This window comes from Salvia hispanica, chromosome 3 (assembly GCF_029641045.1).
Source record: "Salvia hispanica isolate PSC_SH4W2 chromosome 3, Shi_PSC_v1, whole genome shotgun sequence".
NCBI classification, from domain to species: Eukaryota; Viridiplantae; Streptophyta; class Magnoliopsida; order Lamiales; family Lamiaceae; genus Salvia; species Salvia hispanica.
Genome location: NC_142694.1, coordinates 44,977,119 through 44,988,198, shown reverse-complemented (window position 1 = coordinate 44,988,198; position 11,080 = coordinate 44,977,119). Strand labels below are relative to the sequence as shown.

At 37.0% G+C, this 11,080-nt stretch overlaps 3 protein-coding genes and 1 long non-coding RNA gene across 5 annotated transcripts; 2 read left to right on the top strand and 2 right to left on the bottom strand.

Annotated features, from left to right (window-relative positions):
• The first annotated feature begins 3,121 nt into the window (after nucleotides 1-3,121).
• LOC125215195 (uncharacterized) lies at nucleotides 3,122-4,905 on the top strand. The gene is made up of 2 exons (XR_007175220.2): nucleotides 3,122-3,287; nucleotides 4,085-4,905. It is a non-coding gene; the product is annotated as an uncharacterized LOC125215195 (long non-coding RNA).
• LOC125215194 (las1-like family protein) lies at nucleotides 3,753-7,360 on the bottom strand. Its single transcript, XM_048116540.2, has 9 exons — nucleotides 7,166-7,360; nucleotides 6,964-7,055; nucleotides 6,531-6,602; nucleotides 6,311-6,417; nucleotides 6,074-6,129; nucleotides 5,551-5,725; nucleotides 5,318-5,401; nucleotides 4,896-5,195; nucleotides 3,753-4,762 (listed from the first exon to the last, which is right to left on the bottom strand). The coding sequence occupies exons 1-9, from the start codon at nucleotides 7,328-7,330 to the stop codon at nucleotides 3,924-3,926; spliced, it is 1,890 nt and encodes a 629-aa protein (XP_047972497.2). The 5' UTR covers nucleotides 7,331-7,360; the 3' UTR covers nucleotides 3,753-3,923.
• A 38-nt stretch (nucleotides 7,361-7,398) lies between these two features.
• On the top strand, nucleotides 7,399-10,313 carry LOC125216651 (protein GAMETE EXPRESSED 1-like). Of its 2 annotated transcripts, XM_048118406.2 has the most exons (6): nucleotides 7,399-7,695; nucleotides 8,106-8,601; nucleotides 8,667-9,254; nucleotides 9,332-9,458; nucleotides 9,534-9,868; nucleotides 9,952-10,313. In XM_048118406.2, exons 2-6 carry the CDS (start codon nucleotides 8,117-8,119, stop codon nucleotides 10,211-10,213), a joined length of 1,797 nt encoding a protein of 598 aa, XP_047974363.2. In that variant the 5' UTR covers nucleotides 7,399-7,695; nucleotides 8,106-8,116; the 3' UTR covers nucleotides 10,214-10,313. The 2 variants fall into 2 exon arrangements, with proteins under 2 accessions (XP_047974363.2, XP_088925325.1); XM_089069199.1 differs by lacking the exon at nucleotides 7,399-7,695 and having other exon boundaries at nucleotides 8,093-8,601.
• Nucleotides 10,266-11,057, bottom strand: LOC125216652 (late embryogenesis abundant protein). Its single transcript, XM_048118407.2, has one exon. The coding sequence runs from the start codon at nucleotides 10,986-10,988 to the stop codon at nucleotides 10,386-10,388; it is 603 nt and encodes a 200-aa protein (XP_047974364.2). The 5' UTR covers nucleotides 10,989-11,057; the 3' UTR covers nucleotides 10,266-10,385.
• Between the last annotated feature and the right edge of the window lie 23 nt (nucleotides 11,058-11,080).

Genomic DNA, 11,080 nt, shown 5'->3' with positions numbered 1-11,080 from the left:
TAAACATCATTTTTACTAATCTTGTGCTCAAATTAAAACATCTCACTTATGGTCGGTTAACCGACCCTATAATTTCGTCAAAAAACTAACCGGGACTGACTCGATTTCAAGTTCGGTTACTTAATTAACCGACTTGGTTAGAACCGGTCGGTTATCGGTTATAACCGAACTAACCAGATTGAAATTAAAATTATTTATGGTTTTAACTTTTCATCTACTTTATTATTATTATTATTATTATTATTATTATTATTATTATATTTTTATTTACAAGTAATGCATAAATTGTTTTGGAACTTTAAAAGACTTAAACTTTAAATGATCTAAAATTTTACACCAATAATAAATGAAGGGTTATCCTATTTTTATAACAGTAGCAATGCTTAATCACTTTATTGACTGTGAGAGATCTTATTTATAAAATAATATTTAGAAACTTTATAAACTTTGAGATATTATAAGTATAGTGATACAAATTAAAGTAGATTTTTTTTACGTTGCAATATGAGACTTTGACAAGATTTAAAAATAAATTACAATTTCTTCTATTGTGACAAAGTTTGAAAGTAAATTACAATTACTTCTATTATTAATTAAAAATTTAATAGATATTAAAATTATTTTTGGTATTAACTTTAAACTTTTCATCTACTTTTATTATTATTATTATTATTATTATTATTATTATTATTATTATTATTATTGTTGTTGTTGTTGTTGTTATTATTATTATTATTATACTTCTATTTACAAGTAATACATAAATTATTAAGGTACTTTAAAAGACTTAAACTTTAAATGACCTAAAATTTAAAAACTTTTCTCCAATAATAAGTGAAGAGTTATCCTATTTTTGAAATAGTAGTAATGCTTAAGCAATAAAACTTTATTGATTTTGAGAGATCTTATTTTTAAAGTAATGTTTAGACTTTAGACACTTTATGACTTTGAGATATTATAAGTATAACTGATATATATACATAAATTAAAATAGATTTTTTTGACATTGCAATTGACAAAATTTGGAAGTAAATTACAATTTCCTCTATTGTTACAAAGTTAGAAAGTAAATTACAATTTTTCTAGTATTAATTAAAAATATAATTTAATTAAAATTGAATTTAATTTCTTCGGTTATAACCGATAACCGACTTGGAGCAAAATGTTAAACCGGAACCGACCCGAACACCGTAAATTTCAGTTATCGGTTAATCGATAACCGACCAGTTCCGATTCGGTTCTCGTTAACCGGACAACCGAAAACCGTTTACCCACCCTACTTACTACAGAAGAGAATAGGTACCTTTTGTGATTACAAACTTTCACATTTCCAATTTACTATCCATACATGATCTCCTATTCAAAACTCATAATATATTTAAAAAAAATCTGAAGTTTTAATTCATTGTTTTGCAACTACTAACCAACTTCATAAATTTTGGTAAAGGTAACACGTGAAACTATTAATTATTGCTCCATAACAATACATGATATATATTCATGAAAAGCAGACATCTGTATTATTGAAATCTATATGGATCTAATGATGTGGTCACTTTTGGGTTTTACTTATCCACAATTTATGGATTGCAATAATCTGAAAAGTGAAAACCATGACTTTATTTGGATCATATATATAGGGCATCCATAAACTGGTGTATCACATCCAAAAATTATTTAATTTTTTTTTTAAATATTTATGGATCTTAATTCTCCACGCAGAAAGTTGTTATACATAATAATATTTGTCCCAAACAATAGATTTGCGGGTTGTTATACAGTTACAGTGGCGGATTCAGAAATTTAAATTTGGAGCGCGATAAATAATTACAGCGAATTGAAGTTATAAAATTTGACTAGTTTTTGATGTTTTCTTTAATTTACATTTCTTCAATCATAATCTATATCATTATTTTAATTAAAATTGTTTATTATATGTAAAGAATATATGAGTTACTTTTTAGAGTATTACTTAGATTTATATTTTGTTTTAAATTTTGCAAGTCTTTAATGTTTTAGCAAATAAAAAATATATACAAATTTAAATGCATTAGGCAACTTTAAAAAAAACGAGAAACAGTAAAACAAAGAAAAAAAACAAAATGTATTTAACATAGAAAAGCTAAAAATTATTAAATGTAAATAAGGATACATAAATGCTCAAAATTCATATAAAATCAAGAGCGCTAAAATGTAGGAGTAGACTGATACTAAAATACGCTTTGTAGAATACTAAAATACGCTTTGTAGAAGAGTCGAACCAGGTTCTCCGCACTGAAAAGACAACATCCTACCGCTCTGCGCCAATGACTAGAATTTGTTTTGGGGTACAGTCATACCTCTTTGTTCTCAAGTTGATCCGCCACTGTATAGTCATATCCTTATGAAATCAAATTAAAGAATGAATTTTATTAAAATCAAGAATAATTCACAAAAGCAACTAAATTGCTCAAAATAAGCAGAATATACTAGTAATATGTTTGGTAAAGCATATTTTGCTAATGTATAATGAGCATTCTCATTCCTTCCAATTAGTGTCCAACTAAATGTATCAAACTTGTCACAGCAGCTCCACAATAATATAATCAGATCAAATAGTAAGAAACACAGAGAAATATAATAAATTGTTCTAACAATGTACTCCTATATGGTAACGATGTGGCCAATTTGATTTGGACTTTCATAATCATCCAACCTTGGATTGGATCAGGCCCAATATGTATGGTCTGTCATAGTTATCTATCTAGTTGTTGTATTTGGTAATTTAATAAATAGTATAACCCATCATTAATTCTGTTTAGGGCAAAGATAGAATTTTCATAGCCTAAAATAAAATTTCTAAACAGAAACAAAGGCTTCAAAACGTGATTACTCCAGCAATAAAAATAACACGGGCAATTCACTAAAACTAACGTGATTACCAAACACACAATTTAGCTATATAAGAGCTCTTATGAAATCAATCTCAATGTACTTTTCCAAATATTTGTACTGATAATAGTGGCTTAAAGTACAATTCAATAAATTCTTCTTTGTACTCCATTGTACTCTAAAAAATTCTGTACGTATCACCATTCACCACACAAATACACAACCATGATTTTTCAACTATAAAACCTGATCACTAGAATTTCTTGAAAAAAAAATCTCAATCAAGAAAATGATGACTTATTGGTGGTGAAGTCCATCGGGGGCAACATGAGAACATATAATTGATGCATCGTCAACTTACATGTTCTCAGGTCGCCCCTGCAGGATTTCCATCCACTCATTCTCGAGATCACCAGGTTTCAGTCATTGTCTTTTTTTTTTTTAAATTATAGTTTGTTCCCTCGTAATTAAATGGTTTTTTACTTCTATCATTTTGACACAAATATTTTTGGTTCTTAAAAAGAAACAGTTTGAGAAAAGTTCAACCGGCCGAAATGAATTTCTACAAATATTTTGCCAAGTCGTACTACTAGTGTTTTTGTATGATTCCATCCAAATATTTTGATTTAGCTCTTTATTAAACTAATCTAAGCTATAGTTAATAAACTCTAATTAGAAATTCATGAGCACCAAATGACGATTATAAACTGTAATTAGATAGATACAATCTTACAGCCTGCATTCAGATTAGATATATGCAACATTGTGAGCATGAATTAACTTAGTAGTAGAATTATATGTTCATTTACCTATAAAAAAGCTATATGCAAAATTTTACTCATGATATGATACATTAAACAACAAAATATGTAAAGAACGCATTGAAACAATACAAAACAATCTTCTCATTGTTTGTCATCAACCACCTCCTAAAAAATCGAAATTCCATTTCTTAAGTTACAAAACATGGAAAATTGAAGACAAGAAACACTCGAACTATCCATGTTAACTTCAAAAACTCGATCAAAATTGTAGTTGAAGAATCTTGGGTGTTAGATTATTAGTCTTATAGCTGCTGCAATGTCAAACAGCTCCCCCTCTTCAACTTTCTTCCACACTCCATCGATCATCAGATGCCCTCTAATGCCTTGTGCAGTTGAATCACTCTCATTTTGCATCCTAACCTCGGCTTCAACCGCTACCTTTTTTACAGGCGCCCAGTCCATTTTCTCCGTGCTAACCTCCGCTTCTCTTTTACCATTACTCTCCTTGCTGCTAACTTCTTTGATTCCCAACACTGTAACGACTTCCCCGTGACTCTCAACGCGGTCAAGGGCCGGAAGCTTACCTGAAAAACCGATCGTATGGGACAGCATCCCAATGGGACACGGAGTCCATGATTTGGCAACACTCCATCTCCTCTTGGTTCCGACCTTACCAAGATCCGGTTGTTCGTGTCTCCTCAGCATCCGTTGTTCTTTGATTGACTCGAGCTTCTCTCTGGCTTCAAGTATGGAGTACTCTTGTTGAGAAAGAAAGGTGTGATCTTCAAGGCTGGTGGAGTTTGCTTCTAAAACCGCCGGCTGCTCTAGTAAAGCAAGCTTCTTGAGTTTCTGGATTAGGGAGCTCCCTCCGGCCAGTTGTGCTAGGGTGACGGCTGAAGCTGCGAGCTGCTTGTTACTGGGCATGGAGGCCAAGAGGCATCTCTGCAATAATCCTAAAACGGTTGCTCTTGGGAGATTTTTCTCCCTCTTGGAGGCTTTGGTTTCTGCAGATTCCTTTGAACCAGCAGGTTTCAGTGTCTTCAGATTTTCAACGAGCCATTCAAATAAATACGAAAGCAGTTCAGATCGACGAGATTTTGCAGAGTCCACAGGAGATTGATGGTCACCTAAGGAAGATACACAACAGATTAGTTCTATGGTGAATGAATGTACATATAATAGTATTATTTGGTGAATGGATATATGTAAACGTATATCTACTTTGAGATGCACGAGAAAAATTCAACACGGTTGTATTACCTGTTTCACAGTTCATGGTTTCATTGGTCTCTATCTTCTCAAGAACTGCCTGGCTGAGTATTATAAGCAGCTCAGGCTCTTTTCTTGACAATTTTAAGACAACAGATTTCCAGTCATCAAATGCTGTATTGTTATTTTGAGTGCTAGCAACGAATTGTGGATCCTCCGATTGCTCGGTTAAATTGGACGTCTCCATAGCGTTTAGCAAGTATTCCAACAAAAGATAGACTAGTTCGGTAGAAAATGAAGAATATAAGCGGAGGGCATTCTTCATTGCCTTTACGAGCAGCTTTTTAGAACCTGAAAAATATGCGTAAGACCAATCAAGCATCATGAACCTAATACATGGTAGTAGGCTATTCGAGAAGAGAGAAAAATCTCGACCAAATTCTCTTATCATAATGTTTTCTTGAGAACTTTACCTGCAGAGTTGGCATGCGATGACTTCCCAGCTGCAAGAAATAGAAACTTACTACGCGCAGGCAAGAGTTCCGTTGGCTTAAGACCTGCACATTAGTTTTTAAGTCACTTCTTATACAGCAAGATGTCATCAATTGACAACTAGGAACCCTAATAGTGTTGGACACAAGTATTCTGCTATGATGGATATAATCGACAGCACCAGAATTTGACAATGCATAAATTGAGTACTCACGTTTTCCCTTGACGTGTGCAGAACTAAGTTTTGACATTTGTTTCGCCTTCAGACAGAGAGAAACTTCACGTAGGCTGCTCTTGATTTCTTTCCTGAGATTGGCGGTTTTATTGTTTTGCACAGGAATTGCCTTTTCTTGAGGTTCCCAATAGTAAGATATCAACCAATCAAGTGCCTGCATTATATTCAGAAAAACATCCAAAGAATTAGTGTACAATAACTGCATTAAATGAGCCAATAATGGGACACCGAATGCTGTGCATATCAGTTCATCAAGGTTTTACAAAACCATTATCCAACAAGCGAAAGCTACTATTTACTAAGCAGTTCCTAAAACGAGTAAATCAAATAATTGAATTTCTGGAAAATCGACACAAAAATCAAAAGTAACCAATACCGGGGCATGAGCTGATTTATTGGAACATGTCAATTTTAATGGTATAACAGAAGAAGTTGTATAAAATGAGGGGAATAGATGCACCATTAAACTATAACTGCTCAGATTATCAGAATACAGAATTACCTTTGTCGATGCAAGACGGACCAGTTGAAGAGAAGGGAGATCACGGTGAGAACCCTCTACAAGAATACAAATGCCAAACAAAGTTAAGGTTACTGAAATGATACAACTGCACTGCATCTATTACAGAATTTTGTTGACAAGTTTTCATACAAGAAACACAGCAGGATTTCAGTAGTGCTCGTATAAAAAAAGGGTAAAGAGGATGATGCCGCAAGACAGAAATTCAGACATACTCACCATGACGAATATCAATAAGCATTCGGGGAATCCCAATGGCATCAGCCGCTTCCCCTATCGAGATTTTATTCTTTTCCCGGGTCTTCTCAACGACACCATTGACAAGCCTTGTGGAAGCGAAAGGAAAGTTAAAATTCAAGCGAAAGGAAACACTGAGTCTTGCCTACATAAAACCTAAAAATGACAAAACCAATCAGTGAGAGTAGAAAAGTATGCTCACCTCACAATAGCCATACAATACAGCATGGCCAAGAGTTCCTCTGATTGCGAAGCAGTTTCATCCAACTCATTTCTACAAAGAAAACAAGAATACATATCAAAGGTACTTCCATTGCTCCTCCTCATCTCCTAATCAAACTAATAATCCAAATCATAAAATTCTCAAAACACACTAAATTCCTCTATATATGCATACAGAGATAGCTGAAGCTCTCATTTTCAATTACAGAAAAGAATTAGGAAAAGATGCAATCCTAGAAAAAATCAACTCAATCTTCTTAAAAAAAAAAGAACTCTTTTGTCAAATTAAACAATCAAACACAAATTTGACGTTATACAACCAAAGTAATCACCAAAGTAGTATATATTTCACTGATTTTTGTCATCTTTTCCCCAGGAAAAAACATCAATTGATTTGATAGGATAGGAAATACCTAAAAAATGGATCTTTCTGCTGAATTTCAACGATGGAAGCAGTAACATCAACCGCCACAGGGAGGCACCCTCTGCTCCGCCACGTCGATATCTAACACCAACAAAATAAATCAAAATCACTCTCAAAACAATAAACAGCAGCACTAAACCCAAGAATTTGAGCTTCAACAATCCCAATCCAATCAAATTCAAAGTTTTCACCCTTCGGAGCGCGAATGCGACGGAATCGAGAGACGAAGAGAAAAGCGAGCCTCTAACGAACTTCCATTCGTCCCAGCTCATCCACGGAACCAGCTTGAAACTGTGCGACTTGCTGTCAACGACGTCGTTCCGCTCCTGCTCCTGAAACCCTAACACTGACTCCATTCTCTTTTTTTCCCTTTGCAGAATTCAATTGCAAAGTTTTTGAGGGAAAAGACCCGGTTTTCAATGAAGAATTGAACCGGCCGGTTCTGGTCAGTCTCAACCCGGTTCTGTTTCGATAAATAACGGGCTTAGAAACGGGCCTAAAAAGGCACGGGAAAAAGAATTGGCGCGTGCGGTCGTCAACCACCAAAAAAAACGTCTCCTTATATAACAACGTGTCTCTTGAATTCAAAAGCCTTTCTTCAAAAAATGATTTAATAATCAAACCAAATTTTCAATGTTTGCTTTCCAATTTTGCAATCGCGTTCAGTTATTAATCTTATTGTGTACGCCACTCTGAGACCATCTTTCTCTCTCTGAAATTTGTAAGTACTATGATCTCCCTTGCTTGCTTCATCACTGCTGATTTTTTCTGATTTTGGTTGTTTGATAATGATGAGAAGTTCCACTTTTGGTAAAAAAAATAGTTTCAGTGAATTAGGATAAATTAACTTGGAAACATGCGGCTGAAATGGTAAGGAAGAATAGGAAAGGAAAGTAATCGGTTTGTAAAGAAATCGTGAGAAAATATCTCAATTTTAAAGAACTGAAAACAAAAGATTCAATTTTTATCGTGTTGAAAATAAATATATGTTCTTAGCTTAGTTAATTACATGTTTTTTAGTCTTCTATTTGCATTTCGTGATGCTATTGAATTTTGCATGCTTTTGTAATGATTTTAATGTTTGATATATGTAAAGCTAATTATGTGTGATTGAATTGATGAATCATATAGGAAGGAGTAGAATGGATCTCCGGCCTTGTTGTTATCGCCTCGTCTTGCTCTTGATATTCATGTTGCTGTCACAAACTCGTGCATCGTCGAGCTGGTTCTTTTCATCGAACGAAGAGGATGCTCATTCAAGCAAGAAAGAGGCGGTTTACAAAAATGTGGCTTCTGAGTTCTCCTTGGAAGCACTCCATGACAACGAGAAGGGGATCCAGTTGATCGAGAATGCCAAGAACAAGATGCTCGCGCCAAATTCTTGCTGGCAGACGGCCTACCAGGGCGTGTTTGAAGGATGTGCTAGGACCCTTGCTGATGAGGAACTACGGTCTAGGCTGGCGTGGAGCCTCAGTGATTGCTTCCAGAGGCACACGGGCCGGCCCCCTTTCCCTCATTGTGATCCCAAGTCCAAAATGAGGAAGTGTTTGCAGAGTTTAGATAGAGATAATCACCAAATCTATCTTGAATACTTTCTCGAAACGAACTCCATCTGTCACCAATTGCAGTGAGTAGTCATTTTAGCTTATCTGTGTTTGTTCTATTGCTTTTCATTGGTGAAATCTGTTGTAGGACACAGGCGTTCAAGCATCAAACCGAGAGATTGGTGAACGAGCTCAAGAGCACTGCTGAGTACGCAGAGGCGAAGCTAGGAAAGATCGAAGAACAAGGGGAGATACTGATGCAGAACGCGGAGCAAGTCCATGATTCTATAGCCTTAATAGATGTCCGGACTCAGAAAGTTGCTGAGACCTCAAAAGTGTTGGAGGATCACGTGAACTCCGTGCTGAGGTACTCTGAAGTAGTCTACGAGCAGTCTAAGGGGATAATGTCGTCTCAGATGGAGTTGAGCGAGGGGCAAGCGTTAATGAAGGAGAATTTGGCACAGGGAATGGAGTTGCTTCAGAGCTCGTACGAGAATCTTGGAGACGAAATTGTCAAGTTGAGAAACGAAGCAGCTGAGATAGAGATCGAGATTGGGAAGGTTGGGGATGCAATGTCATCGAGGATGAGTGTTTTACAGAGTAAAGCAGACGATATAGGGAATATGGCCGGGACATCGTTGGATAAACAGAAAGAGCTTTTGGACGGGCAGTCTATAGCTCTCGAGGGGCTCGATTTTCTCACCAAGTTTCAGTCACAGGCCCTTGAAGAGAGCAGGTATAAACTTCTCATAGTTTTGTAATCAATCATAAAATAAACTTGAATATATCGAACATTGCAACGTGGATTTACAGGTTAACGCTGCAGAAGTTGGCTGAATTCGGGCATAAGCAGCAGGAGGAACTGCTCGAGAAGCAGAAGCAACTCCATAAGTCTCATGATCATCTAGTGGAGAACTCGAAACTGATATTATCAGCTCAGGTCTGTGCAGTCTTCCAATGTTATTCCAAACTCGAATGTTTTAGTACACGATGAGAAGCAATCGTATTGTTGCAGGAAACATTTGAATCGAAGCAAGCAACCATGTTTGTTGCCTTGGATAAGCTCTTTGAACTGCACAATGCTATGCTGTTTGAGTCACGTGTCATCATCGCGTTCTTGGTTTACTCGTTTGCAATTTTCATCGTCTACATGCTGACCAGCATAAAGCACGCCTACAACGTGAGGCATAGGCTGTATGTAGACCTGTGCGCGACGTTCTTGATTGAGATAAGTATATTTTGGACCGTGACGACGGATGTTGAGCGACAAAGATGGTTGATACGCGTTGTTAGGTCACTCTTCGCGCTCTCAGCATCCGTCCAGTACGTGTATGCCATATTTACCTACAGGTAATGTTTTTGAAAAATCTCGTAGAAAAAACCAGAATTTGGCCAAAGTTCGTTAATATTGAGGTGGATTGTGTGTTGTGAAGGGATTACGAGGTGTTGAACCACGAGATGCTAATGACGTTGATGGAGAAGGTAAACAGCATTCAGCGGAGCAAGGAGATGGTGGCGTGGGATGCAGATGTCGAGAGCGATATGAATTGGCGTTCGTGGGTGGATACAGAGCTGACAGAAGATGTGCAGCTGCTGGAAGATCCCGACTACGTGCTGCCTGAGGAATTTGACGAGTCAAATTCCTCAGTCACCAATTCGCATACGAAGAGTTACAACCTTCGTAGGCGAAGTTAGAAGTTTTGGCACACAGAAATGCCTAGTTTTTTGTTGTAGTAAGTGATAGATGAATTGCAATAACATAACCTTAATAACTTAAATTGCATTATTATCAGCAAAAAAAAAAAAACTGAGATTAATTAAGAAAGAGGATCCTATTTTAATGAAAAAGAAAAAAGGATTCCTCTCTTCAACTATTTCTTGAAGTACAAGCTGGTGGATGATGTATGGTGGTGTGATTGATCGGCAAAAGGAGTTTGCAATCCAAATGCAACGCGTACTTAACCGAGCCAATGAGCCAGAGCTTCCACCTCGTCCTCGACATCCCTCTGAGGTCGAGATCGACCACACTCTGCTCCAGCGACAAGTTAATCGCGTCGGCCTCTTCTTGGTTGAGCGGTATGGAGTGGGACTGTGCGACGAAGTTGAGCTCGAGGGAGTGGTTGGGTTTGACGTCGAAGGGGTCGGCCTTTAGAATGGCGATCTTCTGGTTGCGGAAGCTGAGGGTGTAGGCCATGTCGTAGAAGCTGGCGTGGGCCCGGATGTTGTCGTTGTCGGCCTTGATGACGATGGTGGCCTGGAGCATCATGAGGTTGGATTGGTCGAAGTAGATGGTGTCCATTTGGGCGCGTTCGACGTTGACTTGGGGCACCTTGGGGCGGAGGGTGGCGTACCCGATGAAGACCACGATGCCACCGATGATGACGAGCACGGTTAGTATGGCGCAGACGATGGAGACGCACCAGATTAAGGGGTGGGTGGTTTGGTTGGGACCTCCTAACCGTTTTGGCATTGGGGCAGTGGGGGTGGGGGTGGTGATAGAGAGAGGGCATTAGGAATGGAAGTAGTAATGTTTAGGTAATTTTGTAGGAAGAAATTGAGATT

Excerpts from the sequence above, each read along its gene's own strand:
- LOC125215194 (XM_048116540.2), bottom strand. The coding sequence starts at position 7,330 with ATGGAGTCAGTGTTAGGGTTTCAGGAGCAGGAGCGGAACGACGTCGTT. Across the intron at positions 5,726-6,073 it reads TCCGTCTTGCATCGACAAAG|GCACTTGATTGGTTGATATC; the intron begins GTAATTCTGTAT and ends AATATAATGCAG. Across the intron at positions 5,402-5,550 it reads TGCACACGTCAAGGGAAAAC|GTCTTAAGCCAACGGAACTC; the intron begins GTGAGTACTCAA and ends ACTAATGTGCAG.
- LOC125216651 (XM_089069199.1), top strand. The coding sequence starts at position 8,093 with ATGAATCATATAGGAAGGAGTAGAATGGATCTCCGGCCTTGTTGTTAT. Across the intron at positions 9,255-9,331 it reads CAGGCCCTTGAAGAGAGCAG|GTTAACGCTGCAGAAGTTGG; the intron begins GTATAAACTTCT and ends GTGGATTTACAG. Across the intron at positions 9,869-9,951 it reads TATGCCATATTTACCTACAG|GGATTACGAGGTGTTGAACC; the intron begins GTAATGTTTTTG and ends TGTGTTGTGAAG.
- LOC125216652 (XM_048118407.2), bottom strand. The coding sequence starts at position 10,988 with ATGCCAAAACGGTTAGGAGGTCCCAACCAAACCACCCACCCCTTAATC.